The sequence below is a fragment of the Carassius carassius genome, chromosome 47, assembly GCF_963082965.1.
Source record: "Carassius carassius chromosome 47, fCarCar2.1, whole genome shotgun sequence".
Lineage (NCBI taxonomy): Eukaryota > Metazoa > Chordata > Actinopteri > Cypriniformes > Cyprinidae > Carassius > Carassius carassius.
The window spans coordinates 20,989,277-21,014,948 of record NC_081801.1 but is presented as its reverse complement, the minus strand read 5'-3'; the positions used below and the strand labels follow the sequence as shown (position 1 = coordinate 21,014,948).

The 25,672-nt window shown below is 37.7% G+C and overlaps 2 protein-coding genes and 1 long non-coding RNA gene across 3 annotated transcripts; all 3 read right to left on the bottom strand.

Moving 5' to 3' along the window:
- Nucleotides 1-5,902: 5,902 nt before the first annotated feature.
- On the bottom strand, nt 5,903-8,294 carry LOC132130173 (septin-5-like). The gene is made up of 4 exons (XM_059541851.1): nt 8,167-8,294; nt 7,935-8,036; nt 7,346-7,442; nt 5,903-6,104 (listed from the first exon to the last, which is right to left on the bottom strand). The coding sequence occupies exons 1-4, from the start codon at nt 8,257-8,259 to the stop codon at nt 5,986-5,988; spliced, it is 411 nt and encodes a 136-aa protein (XP_059397834.1). The 5' UTR covers nt 8,260-8,294; the 3' UTR covers nt 5,903-5,985.
- A 99-nt stretch (nt 8,295-8,393) lies between these two features.
- On the bottom strand, nt 8,394-10,076 carry LOC132130175 (uncharacterized). The gene is made up of 3 exons (XR_009428682.1): nt 9,996-10,076; nt 9,765-9,888; nt 8,394-8,526 (listed from the first exon to the last, which is right to left on the bottom strand). It is a non-coding gene; the product is annotated as an uncharacterized LOC132130175 (long non-coding RNA).
- Nucleotides 10,077-17,373: 7,297 nt separating this feature from the next.
- Nucleotides 17,374-24,871, bottom strand: LOC132130355 (LIM domain kinase 1-like). Its single transcript, XM_059542046.1, has 15 exons — nt 24,667-24,871; nt 22,811-22,949; nt 21,935-22,044; nt 21,659-21,826; nt 21,456-21,561; nt 21,184-21,368; nt 20,417-20,606; nt 20,248-20,334; nt 20,034-20,165; nt 19,893-19,952; nt 19,565-19,630; nt 19,321-19,480; nt 19,171-19,226; nt 18,928-19,085; nt 17,374-18,839 (listed from the first exon to the last, which is right to left on the bottom strand). The coding sequence occupies exons 1-15, from the start codon at nt 24,714-24,716 to the stop codon at nt 18,665-18,667; spliced, it is 1,842 nt and encodes a 613-aa protein (XP_059398029.1). The 5' UTR covers nt 24,717-24,871; the 3' UTR covers nt 17,374-18,664.
- Nucleotides 24,872-25,672: the final 801 nt, after the last annotated feature.

Sequence of the window (25,672 nt, the reverse complement as noted above, 5' to 3'; positions counted from 1 at the left end):
CAAATCTGTTTGGCCCGGTGCAGAGTTTGGCTCCAACCCTAGTCAAACACACCTGAGCATGCTAATCAGTGTTTTTGGGATCATTAGAAAATCTCAGGTAGGTGACTTTGATCAGGGTTGGAGCCAAACTCTGCACCGCATTGGCCCTCCATGGCAGGATTTGAATAACCCTGCTTTGTCACTTTCAAATGTAACACTGTGATTCCTGCTCTCAACTCCTCTTCCTGCTGCAAACACCTTTGGATCTTCTGTTTGACTTCCTGTTTTCCTTTTTTAGGGATGTGAAAATGGAATAATACCTGCTGTGCTTCACACTCCGTTAAAAACAAACAAACAAAATAGCCTAACCTTTGTGAAATTTATTAGTATGTTTTGTTTTTCATTTTTCTAATATATGTTTATGGATGTATGTTTATATGTGAGGTATATGCACGCATTCACATATGTGTATGTATTTTAGGATTAGACTGATGCCTGGTTTTGCATGTAGATAGCAGTTTTTGTTTGTTTGTTTGTTTAAATGTTAATCGCTCCCCTTGTTTCATTTTTTGGGACCATGTATCATACTGTATGATGTGGGCGGGACCGTTAGACCTCATTCTACATTGATATTATATATGAATATATGAAAAACTGTGCATTTTCCCTATGGAGAAAGTTTAAGTTATATATCGCCTGTACATTTTGGGCTGCATTAAGATCGAATTGTCCACCATGTTTAACTGAAATAGTAATAAACTTATTAAAATATGCTAGATTACTACAAAAAAAAAAAAACATATTGACGATTCATAATAAATCTTATGACATTTACTAGTCAAACTAGTCATATTGTTCTTATTTTTTGTGTATCACAGTCATATTTACATGAAATCTAAAATATTACAATATTAATGTGTATGTATTCCATACCTTTTCAGATAGGACACCTTCGTTCGCAAGATGCATATATACATTTTACTGTTAATATTTTATTCACTGCAGCTTAAACATTTGACATTTCAAGCCATATTTCTATCGTAAATTTAAATTAATTGATTAGTCTGTCTTAATGTCCATGATGCATCTGTTCCTGAATCCTTTCCAGAACTTTCTGCATTCACCGCAACTGCAAAGGGAAAGAGTAAAAGATAAAATAAAATAAAAATACAAAATGAATTAGAATATTACGAGAGACTTAAACATTGGCTTTACAAATACCGAAATATGCTAACATTGTAATCCTACTATTGTTGCAACATACATAGTGTACACGGTATGCAAATAGGACTCAAAAAAATATTTAAAATGCAAATTAATAATTTTTATTTAATAAACATTTTGTTTAATAGATCACACTATCAAAAATGCATTTTCATACAAAAAATTTACTGAAAATGGCAAATAATTTTAATAATGCAAAATAATTTTCTAGATTCATAACTGAATGCTACTTACCATTATGAGGACTGAATTTGAAAAGGCATTCTAGTATTCCACTCAGAGTGACACAAATGACATGCAGGGGGAAACTCAAATTTTCATTCCCACATTGTACAATTATCCCCCTTGTTTCAGTTCAATTAAAACAAGGGAATGTGTTACTACAACACTGCCAATGATTAAACAAGAGAATTAATAAATACAATTAATTGACAATTTATTCTTTTTTGTGTGTCATGTCACATGTGGGGCACTGTACATTTCTTTTTTTATATAATAAGAGTAGTATTTTGATATGCTATTCTGAAGCCCAGGTCATATGTGACAACTATGTGGTAATAAATACCCACTCTTTCACTTAATATTAAAAAAAAAAAAAAAAAAAAATTGTAGTTAGTACGGTGTGAATGGAAAAAATCCATTCCAAACATGCACTGTATCCATTCTGAAGAGAATGAAGACATTATATGGTCTAATTAAAATGATCTAGAAAAAGAAAAGAAAACTGTATTACCTCTTCATCTTTTCCCAAATAAGGCGCTCAGTCTCATGGTCCACAGGCATCAGAGGCACAGAAATGTCTGAGGCGCTGTCTCTTAGCTGGTTACACAGACTGGATGAAAACAGCCAATGAAACAGTAACATAAACCACACAGGAAGGTCAGTGATGACACACGATGATCAAGAAGCACACCATTAATTTGCACTGCAGAATATTTGATATGATCATCTAATGACATCAGTTTATCCTCTGACCTGTGTTTCCTCTCAAGGACCACCATGCGAGTCATATTCTGGATGCACTGAGCACGGTAATTCTCATAATGCATTTCTCGTGTCACATCCTTCAGGGCTTGCATGTATGTGCACACCAACATGTTCCTCAGCTCCAGGAAGTCGGAGTGAACAGGGTTCTCCACTGCAAGAGTTGAGTCAACTTCAATTTATTTACATAGTGTTTTACAGAATACACTTTGTTTCAAAGCAAATTTACAGAAAACCGTTGTTCACAATAGCAGCAACGATTCAAGCAATCAAGCAGTTGAGATATGCTATATAGCATATCACCCTACATGAGTGTATACTGAATGTATGCTGATAAAGTTGGACCTATTTATATATGCAAATGTATAGACACTAGGCAATAATATAGTTTACATTTTGCAATAAAAAACTAAATCAAGCAGCTGAGATTTACTATACTGTATATATCACTATACATGATTGTACTGTACAGTAGTGATGTGCACTTTCGAAATACTGCTTCATTAAACTTTGAAACCTTTTGTTTTGAATCATTGGTTTGGAGTGTAGACTGTAAAATATATGGACAATGCACCTTCACTCTCTTACATTGAAAGAAAAGAGAAGCCGCCAGTGTCCCAGTGCTGATTTATTGATCTGCAAGGTATCAAGGTCCCGCCCACACTCCCACAGAGTCAGTCACAAGCACACGCCCCTGAACCTTTTTTAAGTAGCTGGACTGCTCCAATTTTGATGTCTGCTGATTGCAGTTAATGTCGAAATTTAAAATTATAGCTCCATTCTCCTCCTGAGGATCCCCAAAAAAGTTAGTTGACGCCTCAGTTTGCCACGTCACACTCCATCTTTTATAGCATGAAATAACTTACTAAAACCAAACTTATTTAAAAAAGCACACTTTAACTTATCAGCATGATAAAAGTTACATGAAATGACAAAAAATATATATATAAAAATTATTTGAAGTGTATTTTAATTGTTTAGTTTGTCTCATGTTCCATTGGATTACATAGAGAGGGTGGGGTTTATGACCTACAGTATATTGTGTCCACCCACCTGGGGGTGATCGAAACATATCGGCTTCACTTTTCAGGACTTGTGTACCACACTTGGTTTAGAGTGACCACACACAGACGTGTCAAGGAATTTGCTGAACCACAGACAATGTCAGAGGCGTCTTACCTGGGCTAAGGAGAAGAGGAACTGGGCTGTTGCCCATTGGTCCAAAGTCCTCTTTTCAGATGAGAGCAAGTTTTGTATTTCATTTGGAAACCAAGATCCTAGAGTCAGGAGGAAGGGTGAGAAGCTCATAGCCCAAATTGCTTGAAGTCCAGTGTTAAGTTTCCACAGTCTGTGATAATTTGGGGTGCAGTGTCATCTGCTGGTGTTGGTCCATTGTGTTTTTTGAAAAGTCACTGCACCCATTTACCAAGAAATTTAGGAGCACTTCATGTTTCCTTCTGCTGACCAGCTTTTTGAAGATGCTGATTTCATTTTCCAGCAGGATTTGGCTCCTGCCCGCACTGCCAAAAACACCAAAAGTTGGTTAAATGACCATGGTGTTGGTGTGCTTGACTGTCCAGTAAAACTCACCAGACCTGAACCCCAGAGAGAATCTATGGAGTATTGTCATGAGGAAAATGAGAAACAAGAGACCAAACAATGCAGATGAGCTGAAGGCCACTGTCAAAAAAACCTGGGCTTCCAGACCACCTCAGCAGTGCCACAAACTGATCATCTTCATGCCATGTCGAATTGAGGCAGTAATTAAAGCAAAAGGAGCCTCTACCAAGTATTGAGTACATGTACAGTAAATGAACATACTTTCCAGAAGGCAAACAAATCACTAAAAATGCTTTTTTTATTGGTCTTATGAAGTATTCTAATTTGTTGAGAGTGAATTGGTGGGTTTTTGTTAAATGTGAGCCAAAATCATCACAATTAAAAGAACCAAAGACTTAAACTACTTCAGTGTGCAATTAATCTATTTAATACACAAGTTTCACAATTTGAGTTGAATTACTGAAATAAATGAACTTTTCCACATTCTTATTTATTGAGATGCACTGGTAGCTATAGCTCTGTAGTGTGACATGGATTTTTAAAGGCAAAACTGTTCAGTGTAGTATCTCAATTAATATATAAATTAGAAAAGTGTTTACATGAAGTAAGTGCTGTCACTGATTGACATTTTATGTATTATGTATGTTTATTTATCTTTTAACATACATCAATTCATGCCGTTATGAAATCCGCATTCATTGGCGTTAAGGAAACTTTAGAACTTCATGCAGTGACTCATTTAAAAAATGGCCTCCGGGTATCAATTTGTATTGCAAAATGTATCTGTTTAACTAGCTAATCATTTTGTCCTGTTATACTTGTCTCACTCTCTCCTTTGCAAGCACTCTTTAGTGTATCATATATTATACCTATATCAGACCTGTTTAGACATTAATCATTGTCTACAAATAATTTTTCAAAAGACTACTGCCATTGTCAACAGTTTGTAGGACTGGTTTACAGGACTGGATGGTTATTCAAAACAACTTCCACTTGAGGTCACTCTCATAATTCTTGCAAATCAAGACCCCAGGACAAGGTTCCCAAATTTTCCAGCTTCAGGACTGACAGGGATCCTGGCCACTACAGTACATTACTTCCTACAGCAGCCTGTTACCTGTGAGGAGTTAAATTGGGTTGCCCTGCTGCAAGTGAGCATTGAAGAGGATGTGGCATGGGTTATCATGCGCCAGGCATCATGCACAGTTTAAAGGTTCTGCCAATGCTGTAGTGTTGCACCAGCAATAAACCTGAATGTATTTATACAATAAACCTGATTTCTGCATTGGTTTTTATATTGCAGACATAAAGAAATGAGGGGGGAAAAGAGAAAATAGAGTAAATAATATGAAATTAAGTTTTGTGACAGCCACAATAGGAACCCAATGTTGCTTCGTAGCTCGAAAGTTTAACATAGAAAAAATTAGCACCCAGGGACCAGTCAGTCCAAAATTGAACAATTGAATGAATGAAGGATTCATTGATTAAAACAAGTCGCCCCCTCCTAGTGGTTTTCATTTGATATATCATAGAACAATTTCTATTTATATAGTCAAAATCTTATTATTTATGCAGCTGATTTCCTTTGATTGTCATTTGACAATATAGTATGGTATATAGTATAGTAACTAAATTATGTTTTTTTTTTTAATAAGTAGTTATGAAAGGGTAGCCCTTAGTTATATATACCCCATAGCTATGTTTTGGGAAGTAAAAATATGAGTTCCCTAATTTTAAGTTAAAAGCAGTAAAAAGAGGCTGATTACATAGCTTTTATTTTATTCTTTTATTTTTATTTATTGTTTCATTTTTCTTACCCCAAATAAATTGATGGACCTTAATATAAAACATTTTGTTAGACACCTAAAAGCAAATGAAATACTTCAAACATCCGACAGTCTCTGTCTTTATTCCCATGTTAAAAATGTACAGTATTGTAGTGTAGTAAAAAATAGTAGTGAGCCAGAAATTATATTTTCAGCCCTATGTTAGAATAAGCATCACTCTTTGAACAAAATACATTCTTTAATTAAAATAAAACAATCATTCAATATGATACAAAGTTTTTAGATTATTATTATTTTCTCTCAGTAAATCCATTCATTGCCTTTTCCATTTTGAGGTTTCAGTGAGACTCCTATTGGGGGGAAAAAATTAACAATGTCATGAAATTTTCTCAATGCTAAAAGATAAATAAGTTGCCTTTTTATACCAATAATGAGTTCCTGCACAGGCAATTTATACGATAGTCCTCATACAACAGATAGTGGGTTGTACTGTATGTATCAGGTCCTGCATGTCTTTGCGGATCGACATGTTCCTCAGATGCACAAAATCACTCTGAGATGGATTCTCAACTGTTGGAGAGAAAAAGTGATGTTTAAAGAGCTCTTTACATACATTACGACACCCATCACTTATCAACTCGATTAATTCGATTATCAATTCAATTAATGAAAAGTTGCTTTCTCTCTGTATGGGAAAGAGCAATGTTATCCTCCACAACTTCTCATTTTGTGTTTGACGGAAGAAAGTACGGTGGCTAAGAGAGATCAACGCGCTACAACTTCAGAAAACACATGCAAACAGAAAATCACAAGCAAATTAAGAAAACATCATAATTATGACACCACCTGTGCTGCAAATACTAGCAACACAAGCAAATACAGAAACTTGCTGCAAGTACAACAGACCACAAAGGAACCCTTACGAAAATTAACCATGGTTTTATTACAAATAAACCAAAAAATAAATAAATAAATGGTTACTAGTTAAACCATGCCACAAATTAACCATGGTTTTGCTACACTAACCGTAGTTTAACCATGATATTTGTGCTTAAACAAATGGTTGTCAATATGCCAAAAAAACAAAACGTGATTATTACACTTTTAATATAACCATGATAAACTTTTGTAATTCGTAAGATAAATGTTTCAAGGGCATCCCAACATGCCTTAAAAAAAGTAACCGTGGTTTTATTATAGTAAAAGTGCAGTAACTGTGTTTTAACTTTAATAACCTTTTTTTTTAACAGTTAAACCATGGTTAATATTTGTAAGGGAAGTAGTAAATTTAAGTTGTGTAAATTGTGAAGACTTTTTCATCAGCATATGTAGGCTAATAATATCCAAAAAAGCTAAGGAGTCAGATCAGGGTGTTGAAATAGACATTGATAAACATGTCCCATCCAGGTTTGTCACATTTCTGATGTGCCTGTGTGTATTTGACACATTTTTTTGTTAGTTTTTTTGCATTTGCTTGTATTGGGAGTACAGTATCTGCAGCATGTTTATGAATTAGATTGTGTTGTAAGTATTCGCAGCACGTTTCTGTATTTGGTCTCATTGTGAGTATTTGCAGCACATGTGTTGTCAAACTGATGTTTGTCAAGATGTTTTCTTAATTTGCTTGTGCTTAGCTCTCTTGGCCACTGTAAAGTCAGATTGGAAACAGCATGATAACACAATGACATATTTTTTTCTTTTTGAGTGATCTATCCCAATTCAAAAATAATTAGGCTCTTTATACTTTAGCATCTTAAATGTGGCCTTAAGTATACTGTAAATGTAACATCTCATGGTGTAAGAAAACATACCTTCTACAATACCCCATGGATAGACACGGGCTCGAACTCTCCTGCCGTTTCTCTCTGCTACTGTATTACTACCAATTACAGCAAAGGGTATACTTCTCTATGAAAGGACATGGAAACATTGTTGAGCAGTCACAGAAGTTTTATAAAAATTATCAAAAGGCCAAAAAGCTAAATCCTTGTAAGAAAAAATATATATATATAATTATATGAAATGTGCACACTTGTACTGTACTTAAAATCTTGAAAGTATTTTTAAAAACTACTTGTATATAATACCAGTTAAATAAAAGGCCACTTAAGTGTACTTAAAGAGAGCACACTTTCATGACTGTTTGTTAACACATGCAAGTGCACTCTAAAATGTACACATATATTCAAATAAATTACAAACAAGTTTCAATAATATGGCATTAGCGAAATACCAAATGCTTCTGTAATATTTTAAATCAGTACATTTGACAGTACCCTTTTTTGTACTTTCTTCACAAGTTAAATAATATGTGTCATTACAACTTTTAAAAAGCAAAAGAAAAATCTGTGACTCTTTTCTAAGAGAAATAATCATTACTCTGTGCCCTTTAGTCCTGACCTTTATCTCTACAGTTTGCTGCTTGAAGAGATCTTCATTTTCCGGATCACACTCTTGGACCTGGAAGATCTTGATTTTGAATTTGTCAATTTCAGTCAAAATCTGTGGAGACAATTGCATTAAATTTGTTTAGACAGCAGATTTAGTGATTTTTTTTTTTTGACACTTCTATGTTCTCAAAAACAGATACTCTTAGATACAAACATCTATCACTGTATGTGAGTTTCCTCACCTTTGCCTTCATATTGCAGATCTCTTTTGGAGTGAGGCTGTCTGCTTTAGCCAGCACAGGCACAATGTTGACCTTCTGATCCAGGGCCTTCATAAAGTTCACATCAATTGGTTTGAGACTGAGACAGCACAAAGGACATTCGTTAATTGAATGTGGTCTCTATTTTCATGGCTACTAAAATCCTGGGATAGAAATAAACACAACAACACCTGTGCTGAGAAGAGCTCATGGCCATGAGGTGAAATGAAGTACAGACAGCAGTGCACTCTGTTGTCTGTTATGTTTTTACGGTTCAACCCGATCTCATTTCTGCACCACTTCTCCATCTCCTGGTCTACATAATAAACAGCGGCCTTCCAGCTGCAAGAAAAACCATGTGTAAATACCTTCAAGCGGTCAAGCAAGTTAAGTGATTAAAAGTGTGAAAAATAGAATGTGATCATTTTAAAACAGCCAACCATGTCAAAATATTTAAAGAAGTTCTTAGTAATCAGTGCTGGGTAGTAACTGATCACATGTAATCTAAATGATATAATCAGATTCCAAAAATTAAACATTTTAAAATGCACATACTCAGATTACAGTTACTTTTTTTGGATTACATGATTACACTATTCACAAAATGGCAATACAATAAACATAATTTATAGATTCTCACTCATTTTTCATTTTTATATTTAAAACCTGAAAAACATGTAATTTATGATGTTGATATAAAATATGAAATTTTTTGTGATAAATTTAAAATAAGTTTAAATACGGTATATAAAAAAGGCAATCTAAAAAGTCAGAATATATTACCTAAAATGAGTAATCTATTATGTTACTAACTGTAACATGCATCTTCACCACGTCAGTATAGACGGTTTCAACGGCAACAACATTAACGTTACTGTGCATGCGCGCTTTTGTGGCCCTAACTTAACTTCCGGTAGACTTCTAACCGGAACAACTAACAACAGCCAAGTCCCTCTAGAGTAGATTTTTTTTTTTTGATAACAAACAAAATATGTTTGCTGCGTAAATCAGGTGGACTTAATGAAAATGCAAATTAATTATTTCCGACCAGGAGACGCATGAAAAATAGAGGTTTCCCCAGTAACAGCAGTAAACAAAGCAGAGCTACGCTCACAAACGCTGCATTATAAGGCATATAACATGCAAGTCTTCCTTCAGAGAAGGAATAGTGATATAAAAACACCCATGCCTCGTTTTGATATTTAAACATATAAATTTAAGGAATTATTATTATTAAACGTGCAGTACGTAACGTTAGTCATGTTTATTCAACGAAGCCTTTTTGAAAATCGATCAGTTTTAAAATCGTGGCGAGTCTCCAAAAATAAATAAATGTATGGGAAACACATCCCACAGCACAACCACCTGAGCCCAACTTCAGTCTACTCATTACCTTGACTTTAACTGCGTTTGTAAAAGGTACCACAGCCAGACCGATATACACAACACAGACCGGAAGTTAACTTAGGACCAGGCGCGTGCGCCCGATGAAACCGTCTGTAGGATTAAGACCACTGTCAAATGAATGAGTGTAACATATACAAAAAATGACCGAGTGCACCTTTAACACTTAAAAATACCTTTCATGATTATTAAGGGTATCTCCAAAACCAGGGGTGTCAATAACAGTGAGTCTTAGATTTACTCCCTCTTCAACAATGTCTACAGTGTTCTTTGTTATCGAGACTGTCCGATCTATCTTCTCTGCAAGAGAGAAATGGATACAATTCACAAACAAATCTTCTCTGCCACTCAGTATCACTTTTATAATTAATGTAAATACAAATGTTGTCCCATAATGTTAGGTGTACCTTAAACATCAGGCATGCATCTATTTATATAGAGGTTTGTGAGGAAAAGGCTGTTGACAAGAGTGGATTTGCCCAAGCCAGTGTTAAAATAACACAATCACACACACATATATATATATATATAATACAATCACTTGACACTGAAAATTGAGCTTTGCATCACAGGAAAAAAAAACATTTTACAAAATTGTAATATTGTTTCACAATATTTTTTTATCAAGTAACTGCAGCCTTGATGGGCATAAAAGAGTCTTCTTTCAAAAATGGCGTTGTGTGTGTGTATATTTATGTTATATGTTACTTACCAACAACCATCAGATTGAACTCAAATCCCCTTTTCACTGCTTTCTATTGGACTTGGTTTGGCAGTGTCACAATGCCAACGTATTTCTGGGAGGGACGGTGAAAAATTATCTGGTTTGTGTACAATATATACATTTTAATAATATATTTGTGATCAAATAAATGCGTAAACATAAGAGACTTCATCACACGTTGGCCACTGAAGGACTGGGTGTGCAGTTACAGTACCTCTAAAAAGTCATGGGGGTCAAAGCGGCCCCCTGCAGGATTCTTGGGTCTAAGAGGTGATTTGTCATTAGCCGGATGAGTCTTTTCTTCAGACAGAGAAGAGGATGAGCCGAATGTTTGAGAGGAATGGACACTTTCATCTTTGTCCTCTGCTTTAGTGGAGTCACAAAGAGAAGTGTCAGAATTCCTGAGGAAACTCTCTGTTCCAGAGTCGTCCAGTGCTATGGAAAACTAGCAAACAAGGCAGAATGTGATTACATGTGATGATTAGCAGATGGTGTAAACTTAATTTGTACTTTTCTTTAAACCTTTTTGAAATCTATGTATGAAATGTAAAACCTACCTCCCCAACTAGGGCAGATATTCCTGAAAAGATGACGTGGCATGCATGGGAAATAGAAAACAAATTTACAATAATAATTCATTTTAGAAAGAAATTTCCAAGACAACACTTACTGTGTATGGCAAACATATTAAACAGTTCTCCACAACAACAGCAATGTACTGCTAAAGATAAAGAAAACATTGTTCACAAACTTGACAGATGTTACCTTGAAGGTCAATGTCATCAACTTGTAAACCTATAGTGGATGTTTAAAAGACATTGTAGATATTTAATAGATGCTGTGAAACATTCAAGTTTTTATGTTTGTGAGAGATCCTATGATGAATGTTTAAAAATAATATAAAAAATAGCCTTTTTCCTTTCAAGTTCGCTTATATTTAGTTGACTTGAAACCCAATACAGTTTATACATCAGTCAGGGAACTCAGGGTAATATAAAATTTATATTAATGTTTTATTTCATTTCTGGGCCTTCTGGGAACTGTACGTTGGTTATTTAAATGTAGTAATTAGGCTACTTTTAGAATTAAGAGGTCATTAAGTTTCAACCTGATATCCAAATGTTTGCTTATTTAGATATCTAGATATTCTCTGGCTTCGAGCTTGATCATTCCTGGGATTCGGTAATATTTCATTCCACCAGACTTTTAAAAGTGGAGTTAAAATCTCTTTACAATACTTTAGTTTGCTCATTATAATTAATAAAAATAATTATTGAATTTAAATAATTTTTAGCATAAAATAATGTCTTATTTCTATCTTACACCAAGCATTTTGCTTCTTTCTTTCAAATATTTTTCAAAAAAATGCAAGATATTTTATAAAAAACAAACTTTAAAGTCATTTCCCTCGGTCTGAACTCAACCCCGGCACACTAACCATTCAACACCCATAATAATTTAGACTCCACCCATATGTGACATCATTTAGCAGAAATGATATCATTCAGGTCTCTTTAATAGTGGTGCAGGAAATGGTAAGTAGTATCATCCTTTTTATTCATACTTTTAAGTTGTTGGTTGTGGGCACTGAGGGTACAGTCAAGCTTAACAACTCAACCCCATCACATAAAATTAAGATGTAAACTTATTATTTTTTTTATATTTTATTGTAACCCGTGAGTATACAAATTTTATAGATGCTATATATGGTATACTCTAAGAGCATTGGCCATTTTGTGCAAAAAAAAAAAAAAAAAACACCTGTCATGCTCAACCTCATCACAAATATGTAAAATATGTCTTTCTCATTGTTTTGGGGTTGTAAACTTGTGACAGGTTTGAGTTATTTACTTTATTAAGAATTGTAATGAAGATTTGTGTTGTTAATATAATTTATTCTAAAGCAATATTTGTCACGGTTCATGAATGCACCGTTGCCTGCTTGTCTCATGTTAAGTCATGTTGATTGTTTCATGTGGGTTTTACCGCTGATCATCTGATCAGCGGCAGCTGCAGCTGATTCCACCAGCCTACTTAATGCCCTGTCTTACATCTCTTGTTTGTCAGATTGTTGTTTGAGGTCCTCCGTGATACTTCTCTGTGTTCCATCTGCTCAGCTACGTTTGTGTCTTGTTCCTGTTCGGTCACTAATGGAATTACCAGTCATCATACGGATCCCTCACCATCACCCACCTGCGCACTCAATCGAGGTCCCTGCGTCACCCACCATCAACCCAGCCTGGCAATACTTCTCTAATAAACATCATTTACTTGCAACTGCTTCCTGTCCTTAATTCGAATGTGACAGAATGATCTGACGACCCATGGAAGCAGCGAGTAACCCATCATCGGCGTTGGAAGAGTTCCTCAGCACCAGTGCTCGAAGGATGGACTCCCAGGAACGGAATCTTAACGACACTGGTCACGCTGTTCAGGTTTTGGTGGCGCAGGTATCCGAGCTCACCCAGCAATTACAGCTTCTGCGAGCCCCCACTGCGCCGCTCACACCACCCATTCCTCCCACACCATCGGAGACCCCCTCCAAGCCGGAGCCACGCCTTCCTATTCCGAAAACCTACTCGGGTGAGCCGAATTTCTGTAGAGCTTTCTTAACATGATGCGATATGCACTTCTCTCTTCAACCCAGGACCTTCTCCAACGAACAAGCCAAGGTGGCGTTCGTGTTAACACTGCTCACTGGGAGGGCGGCATTATGGGGAACAGCGGTGTGGGAGAATCAAGATCCATGCTGCGCCTTGTTCCAGACACTCTCCGCTGAGATGAAGCGGGTCTTTGATCGAGCTGTCGCCGGGAGAGAGGCGGCTAGGAAGCTAGCCGAATTACGTCAAGGAGAGAGATCAGTTTCAGACTTTTCTATCAAGTTCCGCACCCTGGCGGTGGAGTGTCAATGGAATGAGGAGGAGCAGTGGGACATGTTCCTGCATGGGCTGGCTGACCGCTGACCGCAAGCCCGGTAGTAAGTATGAGGCTACTATCGGGTGGGGTCTCCGCCAAGAAGACCTCATCATCATCTATGCTCCTCCCGGTAAGACTAAGATGGTCAGCACGACTTCACGACTGTCAAGCACTTCTGGACTCCGGGGCTGAAGGTAATTTCATGGACTATGCACTCGCACGCAGACTTCAAATTCCCCTCAGACCCCTCACTCACCAGATCACGGTTCACGCCCTCAATGGACAGAGACTGCCGGTCATCTCACACATAACTGAAAACATAACCCTCATCACATCAGGCAACCACTCAGAAATCATCTCATTCTATATCCTTGACTCTCCCCTTGCACCCATAGTACTTGGTCATCCCTGGCTCCTCCGTCACAACCCCAAAATAGACTGGCAATTGCTTTCCATCTTGGCCTGGAGTAACAAGTGTCATGAGTCTTGTCTAGTGTCTGCTTGTCCATCTGTTTCTATGTCTGTGTTTCAGGAGGAAGCAGTGGATTTGTCTAACGTGCCCGCGGAATACCTCCACCTGAAGGAAGTGTTCAGTAAGTCTCGTGCTGCTTCTCTCCCTCCGCATCGTCCCTATGACTGTGTCATAGATTTACTGTCAGGTAAGTCTCCACCTAAAGGCAAATTATATTCACTTTCTGTCCCAGAAAGGGAGGCTATGGAGAAATATATTTATGATTCTCTAGCTTCGAAGTTCATCCGCCCTTCCTCTTCTCCAGCGGGGGCAGTGTTCTTTTTTTGTGGGGAAGAAAGACGGATCGCTGCGACCTTGTATTGATTACTGGGGACTGAACAACATCAAGGTAAAGAATACTTACCCTTTGCCATTGATGTCTTCAGCCTTTGAGAGGTTGCAGGGAGCGTCGATTTTCACGAAATTGGACTTACGTAATGCTTATCATTTGGTCCGTATCAGGGAGGGGGATGAATGGAAGACCGCTTTTAACACCCCCAGGGGGCACTTTGAATGCTTGGTCATGCCCTTTGGGCTGTCCAACTCCCCAGCGGTCTTCCAGGCATTCGTTAACGACGTGCTGCGAGATATGATCGATCAATTCATATATGTCTACCTGGACGACATATTGATTTTTTTCCTCTTCTCTCCAGGAACATGTGCAGCACGTTCGATGAGTGCTTCAGAGGTTGCTAGAGAATAGGCTTTTTGTCAAGGTGGAGAAATGCGCTTTTCATGCACAGTCTGTTCCGTTTCTTGGGTATATTGTATTGACTGAGGGAATACGCATGGATTAAGGTTAAGAAGGTTAAGGCTGTGGTAGAGTGGCCAAGTCCAGATTCCCGTAAGGCCCTACAGAGGTTTCTGGGGTTCGCCAACTTCTACCGGCGTTTTATTCGCAACTTCAGTCGACTAGCCGCACCTCTGACCGCCTTGACCTCCCCCAAAACTACGTTCAGGTGGTCAGTCACTGCAAAGGCTGTGTTTGCCAAACTGAAGAGCTGCTTCGTTTCAGCCCCTATCCTAATCACCCCTGATCCATCACGTCAGTTTGTGGTTGAGGTCGACGCGTCGGAGGTGGGGGTAGGTGCGGTGTTATCCCAACGTTCTCCCTCAGACGACAAGATGCACCCGTGCTCGTTTTTTTCGTATCGATTATCCCCTGCCGAACGCAATTATGATATTGGTAACTGAGAATTGTTGGCAGTCAAGATGGCATTGGAAGAATGGCGCCACTGGTTAGAAGGCTCGGGGGTTCCTTTTATAGTATGGACCAACCACAAGAATTTAGAATACATTAGTACTGCCAAAAGGCTGAACTCCAGGCAGGTTCGGTGGGCACTTTTTTTCGGACGTTTTGATTTTACTCTCTCGTACCGCCCGGGTTCCAAGAACATCAAACCCGATTCTTTGTCACGCATTTTTGACCATTCCGAACACCCGTCTACTCCCGAGTGTATTTTACCTGAGACATTAGTGGTCTCCACACTCACATGGGAGGTCGAATCGAAGGTCAAGACGGCCTTAGAAGGGGTAACGCCTCCGCCCGGATGCCCACGGAATTGATTATTTGTGCCGGAGGGATTACGGTCCAACGTCATTCAGAGGGGGCATTGCTCTAATGTGGCTTGTCATCCAGGAGTTAACCGTACTAAATTTTTGGTCAAGCAACGATTCTGGTGGCCACTTATGGCTCGCGACATTCACAGTTTTGTTTTGGCTTGCTCGGTTTGCGCCACTGGTAAGACTTCCAATCGACCCCCTGATGGGTTACTTCAACCGCTGCCGGTCCCTGGTCCCATATCGCACTAGATTTTATTACCGCCCTCCCGCCCTTCCAGGGCAACACGGTAGTTTTGACCGTGGTGGACCGGTTCTCGAAGGTGGCCCACTTTAGTTGTAGATCACGTCTTTTGTTTACATGGCCTCCCGACAGACGTGGTCTCCGACAGAGGACCCCAATTTGTGTCCAAATGTTGGCGTGAATTTTGTAGATTACTGGGAGCGTCTGTAAGTCTGTCCTCAGGGTTTCATCCCCAGAGCAATGGTCAAACCGAGAGAGCCAACCAAGATTTGGAAAGGGTGTTGCGATGTTTGGTCTCCAAGAATCCTTCCTTCTGGAGCCGACAACTGTCAATGGTGGAGTACGCCTACAATACATTACCATTATCAGCTACGGGCCTATCTCCGTTTGAGTGTAGTGTAGGATACCAGCCACCAATTTTTCCAGTCTGGAATCCGAAGTCGCGGTCCCCTCCGTTCAACGCCTTTGTCCAGAGGTGTCACCATACTTGGACTAGAGCCCGCGAGACTCCAAGTGTGGGCGCGCACCAAGGCTAAAGCCGACCGCCACCGGTCTAGGCCTCTAGTATACGTTGTGGGTCAAAAGGTGTGGCTTTCTACCAAGAACATTCCTCTCCGTTCCGTCTCTAATAAACTGGCACCCAAATTTATTGGCCCGTTCACTGTCACCAAGATCATTAGTCCGGTGGCAGTCCACCTTAAACTTCCTCCAGCGTACAGGAGAATTCATCCCGCCTTTCATGTATCTAAAATAAAGCCTGTATTTCATAATCGGATTAATCCGCCTGCCCTTGCCCCCCCCCCCGCGCCGTGATTTGTAGATGGGGAACCTACTTATTCGGTCACTCGTATTTTGGAATCAAGACTGAGGGGACGTGGATTTCAGTACTTGGTGGACTGGGAGGGTTAAGAGAGAAGGAGGAGAGAAGTTGGGTGCCTGCTAGAGACATCCTGGATTACTCTCTGCAGCTCATTCCACCAGCCTACTTAATGCCCTGTCTTTCGTCTCTTGTTTTTCAGATCGTTGTTTGAGGTCCTCCGTGATTCTTCTCTGTGTTCCATCTGCTCAGCTACGTTTGTGTCTTGTTCCTGTTCGGTCGCTATTGGAATTACCTCACCATCACCCACCTGCGCACTCAATCACCTCCTCACCAGTCTGTGCTGCCATCGAGGTCCCTGCAACACCCACCATCAACCCAGCCTGGCAATACTTCTCTAATAAACATCATTTACTTGCAACTGCTTCCTGTCCTTAATTCGAACGTGACAATATTCTCATAGGTGTTCTGTTAGCTTTAACGTTTAAATCTGCATATTTCTGCATTTTTATCACAGGCCATTTTATTTATTTTACCTTTATAAAGGGAATTTTTTTTTAATCTAATTTGTCCATGTTGTGTATATGTTTTAATTGATATATACACTATGGGAAGAATAATATTTTAATGATACTTTTAAACTTCAAACTAAACCACCAGTAGGTGGCGGCAAGTGACCGTAAATGATTTATTGGCGTTTTGATTTGGCTAATGTGGATTATTTAGAAAATTAGGACAATAGTATGTAGGCTAGTTGAAAAAATAAAAAATAAAATGTATTATTTATTAAAAATATATAATATATTCCATGCTTAAATGTTACCGAATCCCAGGAATGGCCCAGCTAATAATACGTCCTGGGAACTCGGTTAAGTCAGCGAAACAAAATGTTATTGCATAACGAAAAGTGTATTGAAATTAATAAATACTCACTGTGGTTATCCATTATGCTTCTCTGCTGTTGATAAATGATTTGCAGAGGTTTGCCTTAACGAATGAGTAAAGCAATGACCTCTCGACAAACAGCTTATTTATTGTTACAATTACAGTTGAAAAGAAAAAAAAAACAAGAGTTTATAAACTGTAAAATATCCAACAGACAGCTTTAAATGTGTAAAATAATAGTAAATCGTATAGTAAAAAGTATTAGCTGATTTGCTACTTGTTAAGACGGATCTGTTTTGGTGACTGAACTTAACCGTTAAACTGCAACATGGCTCAAATTAAATCAAATGAAAACATGACATTTATTTGTTTCGTCAGATGAAGCTTTCTTCTAAATTTCACAGTATCTGACATATGTAATACAATTAGGCATACATAAATGTATAATAATAATAATAATAATTATGACTACAAAAGTACTTAGAGACAAGCAACAAGCAATTTAAACATCAGATCTGCTTAAAAATATTATTCTAAACATACATTTTGTAAAGCATGTATTTAGCTTACATTTATAATACTGTTCTCTAGAACAATAGCACCTTTGTGTCTGAGCACATCAGTACAAATAGTACAAAATGATTGCAGCAGACTTCACAACCTTGTAAAATATACAGTGACCCCAAAAGGTATTTGGACACTTGTACAAAAAGTGCAAAATGTCTTTGAAATTTGAAATCTTCGTAAAAAATTAAGACAAAAAGTAAAGGTCACTGCAAAACTGGCTCAGAAAAGTATTTAGGCATATAGCTACATTCAGACATTATGTTAAATGGGTCACTGTAATTGTCTGAGAATTTAATGATCTGGGGCCAGTTGCATAACCTGAGTTTTAAGAACTAGGCCAAATTCCAAACTGAAGTGTGCATCCCTATGCTCTTGTTTAAAGAGTGTAGGGCATTACTGTCTTGTATAAGCCTTTGAAACTCCCTTGGTGAAGGAAATGACTGGCCAAATGTTACCCTGACAATGTTGCGTGTGCATGCAACATTGAGCAATTCATCAGTTGTTGCAAATAAATATTTCTTCATATTATTTTAATCAAATATTGTTTAATTGTGTCTTATTTACCATTAGACTTTTTCCAAATTATTCTTGCTTAAACTTGCTTGCACCATCGTCTTAAATCACATTTCTATCACTGATGAAAAATATTTAGTATTGCATTAAAATAAAGACAATTTTAATTAGCCTATTAGCCTAGTCAAAATCAACCCCAACTTTGCTTTAAAATGCATCGCAAGATCTCCAAACAAAGATAACATGATCACAAACGGAAGTGACCACTGCATGTTCACTTCGCTAACAGACTTCTGGAAGGGCCCTTCGTGAAGGGATGCAACCGCCTCTCAGCTTCTGCTATAAGGCTGAGTCCTCCGTCTGTTTCGAGGGAATCCCATAAGCTTGTTTTGACTGGCTGTGGTTCTCCCAAAACACTTGGCGGATTTGATCCAGTTCTGACATCAGATGAAGTCTAATCTCCATGTGCATCAGCAAGTTCTCGAGCCACTCCTCTAATTTAGCAAAACTGGGACTATAGAAAGAAATAGGGAGAAAACCCCATGTTTTAGCAAAAAAGAGATTTTGTTCTGGTAAGGTTATGACTTGTAAATGACAATCACCGTTTCTCAGCCTCCAAGGCACAACACAGAACCGCGATGGGAAAGAAAGCCTCAGGGCAACCTTTAGACATATAGCGCTCCAAGAATGCATTCACATTCAGTCCAAACTCCTGCGTGCGAGGAAGGTAATCTGGATCGGCATATACTCTTCCAACAATCTGTCATGAGGAATATACATATACTGTATGTTCAATTATATCTAAATAAAATGATAACTAAAAGAAGAGAAATATATAAGTTTACCTCACAAACAACAATCCCGAATGAGAAAATGTCAACACGTTCATCGTAGACTTTTCCTGCAGGTAAGAAAAAAAATATGTAAAAAATAATTCACAAAACTGCAAAATGCTCATTCCTCGTTATGAGACTTTGAGAATTCATGTGGCTTACCGTTTAGCATTTCTGGTGCCATCCAGTAGGGGTTGCCCACCACCATATACCGTTTTTTACGACCAAGCTTGTTCAATTTGGACATTTGTCCAGGAGAGGAGTTTTTTTCTTCCTTAACAAGCTGGGCCAAACCAAAGTCAGCAACTACCACTGTTTGGTTCTGTGAGGGAAACCAGTGTAGTCACACAATTTAGTTCAGTTGGAAACATGATCTAGGTTTATGAGTACTGAGATGCATTCTGACCTCTCGGACAAAGCAGTTGTGCGAGTTTAGATCCCGATGAATGATATTCATTGAATGTAGGTAAGCCTGGGTTGGAAAGAAAACATTTTTTGCAACAAAAAAAATTTAATGCAGTCTAGACATACACATGAACCTCTTTCTTATTTAGATACTAGCTAAACTTAGCTTTAGATTCATATTCCCTGTGAAGAAATATCTTTGCATTAAAATTAGGAAAGAGAGTGGAGATCTTGCACTGTTGGATAGTAACAAACTGCTTGTAGACTTAAAACTCAATATTTGCTTTACATTTCAACTCTACCAAAACTCATTGCACTTCATTACTTACCATTCCGGCAGCAATGTCCTTGGCATAGCTCACTCTAAGTTTCCAAGGGTGATCCATGTCCTAAATTATGACAAAAAAAAAATGAGTTTACACACTCAGAACCATAACAGCAATGAAATCCGGTGAAGGATAAAAACAAACCATTTTCTGGATGGTGTCCGTCAGCGTTCCTCCTTGCACATACTCAGAGATCAGGTTCAGCCGTTTGTCTTTGTAGAGAATGCCGATGAACTTTAAGACATTAGGATGTTCTAGGCATCTCATTACTTTGACCTGGAGCCCCCAAAAAAGTTTCGATTAGTAAACAATCCATTTGCTCCTTAGTGGTCTGAGGAAGAAAAAAACTACAACAAACCTCTTTCAGGAATGTCTTCTGGGTCTCTTCATCGAATTGAAGAAGTTCCTTAATCACCATGACCTCACCTGTTTCTGAATGTGTCACCTAACAACCCAAAGGAGGCAGTTAATTCTGTACTGTCATCTCAAGTGAGACTCATTGTGATCATTCAGACTCATTGCATTACCTTTATGGCTTGTCCAAAAAAACCTTTTCCCAAAACTTCCCCATATATTAGGTCTGAGGGTCGGAAGATACGTTGTGTTTTGTCATTGGGGTCAAAACGCAGAGACTCTGATCGATTAATGTCTCTTCTGCTGGAAAGAAGTGTGGCGTGTCGTAGCGAGCATGCAGCTTTATCAATACTGCTGCTGCGCCTGCAGAGGCAGACAAAGAAAAACGAATAACGTTAGTAAGAGCACAACAGAAATATTACCTTTTTTATTATTTGGTGCTTTTTGTACTATCCAAAAAATTACTAGCTAAACCAGGGTTTTATCTTCACATGAAAAATGTTTACGTATAATGTTTGACACCTACAACAAACCTGTATAGCAGGTTCTTAAAAAAGCCCTCCTGACTTTTTAATCAAAAAACATTTTCACGTTTTCTTAATTTTAGCCCATTATCCAATAAAAACCTCTAAAAGCAGTTTACGGTACATGAAAATAATTTGAGACGTATTTCCAAAGAATATATTTTGAATTCATATATTTTTCATGTTTTTTTAGCAAAATGTATTTATTTATTAATTTTTATTTTTTTGCATTTTAAGTATAAATATAATCAAATGAAATAAAAATACCACCGAAAAAAATATTCAATGTGCATTCAGCCTTTTTTGCTTTTCAAAAAATAAATGTTGTTTAGTTATTTAGATATTTTTACCTAAAAAAAAACAAGAAAAAATTATTTTGTTTGCGGTGTCTTATCTTATAGTGCCATAATTCTTACAGAATATTTTTGGATCGAGGGCATATTCGTCTGTTGCTGGGAAGGGGAAAGAAACCTAGTTTTCCAGGGTGTTCCTGTTCTTCGTCCAGTAGGCCAGACAAGTCTTCTTGTTTTGCGAGTTCTTTAGGATCATGTTCAGTTGTGATTTGTAACCAGTGCTCTGTATCGTGAATCACCAGATCTATCTGTTAAAAAGGCGAAATATAAAGGGCAATGGTGAAATCAGATGTGTCGTACAAATTATTTTATCTTATCTGAGGTACAGGACTGACCTCACTGAGTGGAATGTTCTGGACAGAAATTCCATTGATCTCAAGAATCCTATCTCCAACATGGATCAAAGGCTTAACTTCAGGGCTCAGGTTGTGCATATCCAGTCTGGGAATTTTTTAGGAGAAAAAAAAGTCAATATTAATTGAAAGCAATCAGTTGGTGGCCATATATGTTTGCTCAGGTGTCTATACTGACAACATACTGAGATACGATGATCAAAGGGCCTGCATCCTTCTGTTCCATTGTGAAGGATAAACCTCGCCTGCTTTCTGCAGAAGGAGGAAATGACATCGATGTCACTGTATGAGGTAGACTTGAACATTTTGCTTCTGAGTGCTTCATTGACACCACCTCATGTCCACAGTGTCCACTATGAGAGAAAAAGAAGAAAACTCATAAAACCTGACAAAACTGAGGTACTTCCCCATCAAAATACTCACAAGATTAGCAAGTAGTAAAATGTTATGACAAAACTGACCAGTATAAATGGGTAAAATCCACCAAAATGAAAGAATCACCATCTCCAATAAACACGCCACAGCTTTTACAGAGAAAGCACTCTGGATGGTATGTATGCTTCCCAGCCACCTGCAGAGATGGAAGGAAAAGGCAAAGTTAGTCTATTTTTTTCCAGTACAGTTTTTCTTGAATTCAGATGAAACAGTAAGGGAGGTGCTTAGGTGGGACAGGGTGGATGACATCATTTTACAGAAGTGAAGCAGCACAATGGAAGGAAACGAGTGGGAGGGGTTATCTGCTCTGGGGTTACAGCAGGAAACAGTGACAAAACACAAAAACCGCCAAAATCTTCTCAAGATAAGAGAGATCTTGTTAGGTCTAGATACTTTTGTTGTTTAGTGAGTGCATTGTTTATTGCGCAGTATGCTAAAAGAATGCATGTATTCATGAATCCACTAGGTTCACACCTGATGATTAGTCAGTGTCTTTTAAAAAAGATGAAATGACAGATTTGGATGTTGTTGTAGTAAATGCTTTTCAAGCGACACAATCTTCACAAAAGTCTTGTTAGTGTAACTGACAAGACTTTTGTGAAGATTGTGTCGCTTGAAAAGATGAGATCACTCAGAGATGGCCATGCTGCTTTCAAGCCATTAGTTACAGCAGCTGATAACTGCTTTAATGTAATGGACGATTTTTTACAATTCTATAAAAAAAAATAAAAAAAAAAGAATAATAATAATAAAAAAATTATGATAAAAAAATAAAAAAATAAATAAATATATATAGATATATAGATATATATCTATATATATATTAGTTTGTTTTACATAACACTTCCCCGTCACATCTAATCACACATTTCTGAGTTGATTTGTTAAAGTTGTGTTCTTACCATGATGAGGCCGGTGGTAATAGACTCCGAGCAGCCGTAGCATTGCTCCCCAAATCGTGACCTGTAATCTTTCTTACAGAAGAACTGTCCATCTCTTTCATAGTACCAGTGAGAAAGAACAGAATTACATTCACAACACCTAACAAAGGGAGAAAGAGATTACATGTCCATGAGAACAATTACATATAGAATTTATATTGTATTATATTTATCCCAGATTTCAAAAAAGTCAAAGGGTTGTTACAATAAAGTTTTGGGCTAAGTTCATCACTTCAACAAATGTACTATGCCTCGGATCAGATACTCTACACTCTACTGTTAGAGTAAGATTCAGCTGGAGAATATAAATTAAAATGCGAGCCAGAGTTTTCTTTCTTGCTGCATCTGAGCAGTATGCCTGTCATGTGTTCAACAGCTGGTGGTTATCTGCTCTTCCATCCTTCCATTCAATAAAATACAGCTCTCTCATGGAAACACATGCACATTATACACACAAACACACTCGTGTGCACACACACACACACATGTAACTACACACAGTATGTAGTCTTAAACACTGGCAAAGAAAGAGCAGAAAAGCAGAATAACAAGAAAGTGGTGACAAGGTGAAAGTACCGTGTTGCACAATGCTGTGGAAAGTACAGTTTTGTACTTTAGTATAATTAAATATTATTTTGGAATATTTGAGCTTTACATGAGTATTGAAACTGAATACTTGCACTTTTACTCAGATTATCTTTAAAAAACTCTAGTTTTTACTCATTACAACATCACATGACTTCTAGTCTTTTTGACATAAATGGATGGATAACTAAATAAATGAATAAATAAATATAAACTAACAAATCTGCACAAATTTTATTAACTAAATCAGTTTCAGTAATCTAGCTGGCCAACTATGCTCATTCATCCTTGACAAACTTGAGTTATTTATAAACAAATAAATATTAAACTGTACACAATAAGAAAATAATCTGCTTCAGAAATAAAAGTTTAACATTTGGTAAATTGCGACTGAACTTGTTTCTTTAAAAGGTTTGATCATCTGTCGAAGCATAATTTGAGCATAATGTCAAAGTCTCTTCGACAGTTCATTTTAAAAGTTAAATACTTTCAATTTATTATGTCAAGTTCAGCTGAATGTGAAGCTCTTTTGCTTTAATTGAAGAGCATTATGTCTAGATACTTTGAGTTTGAACTGAGAATTTGACAGTACTTTAAGATAAGTACAATTTAAGTATACTTTATGTGCCTTTAGGCCGGATTAAATACGCTTTTGGACATTTCATCCACTAGTCTGAAAGTTGCAAATTTGTAACAGACACAATTTAGAACAAACTCATATATCATTATTTGTACACACTCAGATCAGTATAGTCTGCCTGTCATGGTAATAAACAAATGCAAAAGCCTATCTAAATGTCAATGTTATTAAAACCCTGCATCAATTTGGTGAACCAGATTCTTAGTAGAGAAGTGGGAGTGAACAGAACTGGTGTGAAACAAACAAAGTGTGAATTCTCCTTCAGTATTTACATAAACACAAACACTATTCTACTTATGTTGAAGAAACCAAAGGGGTCTCAACCCAGCTAACAAGACCAAAATATATCTACAAACTCGAATTTAACAAAGTCCAAGAATTATGTTATGTCCTGACAATCTGAAAGTAGACTGTTGACAAAGAAGTTCCTGTTTTTGTTTTTACAAGAAATGTACGTACAAGGGCATGAACCAGCAAGAAAAACCACAACTGTGAGCCTTTTTACAAGAATCGAAGGAAAAGAAAGAAATAAGACACTGAAACTAAAGAGAAGATGTACACTAGTAAACAAAACAAGTCCAATTTGACTTACCTTGCCTTCCCTCCTCTCCGACAATACAGATCCTGACAAGACTTGAGCATAGCAGCAGTAGTAATGCTCTAGTAGTTTTCTAACTGTCCCCAACTCATTTCAGGGGTGGAGTAAAGTGGGAGGAGAGGACAACACTATTACAAACAGACTCAAACTGTTTCAGCATATGCAGCACTGAGCTTCACTATACTGCTTCCTGCCAAGTGTCTGAAAAGAGACACAAATCCCCCCCACGCCTCCTAACTTTAGTCCACCTTCTTTTGCTTTAGTCTTCAGAAAGTATGCATACTGTCAGAGGATATAGAGTTACCTGACCAGTGTCACCTGCTGATAGCCCTCATGAACTACATGACCGGGCAGAGACATGCATTTAAATCCCCCTCCTTCATGATCAGAGGGTTTGTGAAAGTGTATTCATGCAAGAGAAATTATGAAAGGATCTTGTTTGGAACTGCTCATCACGTATTTGACTGTGGACTACTTCCATCCAGTCTTTAAACTTTAAAGTAGAACCAAAGTAATTTCTATTTGCTATCAGAATTACATCTGGTGTAATACACTGGGAAGCTATCTTTATAATTGTAAAACAATTATGATAGTCAAAACAAAACAAAAAAATTACCAAAAGAAATTGTCATTAGTCGATTGTGGTTAAAACCTGCCTTCATTCAACATTATATAAATAATCAGGGCAAGCGTGTGCCTATAGGCGAACTAGGCATCCATCTTGGGTGGCAGCACAGTCAGGGCGAGATTAAATTTTTCTTTTACTTAATTTTTATGATGATTCCATATTACTGACAGCTTCAGATTTGGGGGATTGGGCATGCTCCGCAGATGACCCTAACACCCTTCTGCCCAAAGGCATGAATCTCCTGCCAAAGGCAGATGCTGTTTTTCCGAGAAGTTCACAATGAACTCACCAAGGTGTAGCATGCCCCTACTTGCCACTTTTATTATTCTGCTAAGAGGGTATGGCAAGCTGGTGACCCTGATTTCACCAAGC

Bases quoted from the DNA above. Each gene is read 5' to 3' on its own strand.
- LOC132130173 (XM_059541851.1), bottom strand. From the start codon at position 8,259: ATGAAGGCCCTGGATCAGAAGGTCAACATTGTGCCTGTGCTGGCTAAA. The intron at 8,037-8,166 runs GTGAGGAAACTC...TTGTCTCCACAG, and splicing joins TCTGCAATATGAAGGCAAAG to ATTTTGACTGAAATTGACAA. The intron at 6,105-7,345 runs GTATGTTTTCTT...TCTCTCCAACAG, and splicing joins TCCATGGGGTATTGTAGAAG to TTGAGAATCCATCTCAGAGT.
- LOC132130355 (XM_059542046.1), bottom strand. From the start codon at position 24,716: ATGCTCAAGTCTTGTCAGGATCTGTATTGTCGGAGAGGAGGGAAGGCA. The intron at 21,369-21,455 runs GTCAGTCCTGTA...CCTTTTTAACAG, and splicing joins AGAACATTCCACTCAGTGAG to ATAGATCTGGTGATTCACGA. The intron at 20,607-21,183 runs GTAAGAATTATG...CTGCCTCTGCAG, and splicing joins CCTCGATCCAAAAATATTCT to GCGCAGCAGCAGTATTGATA.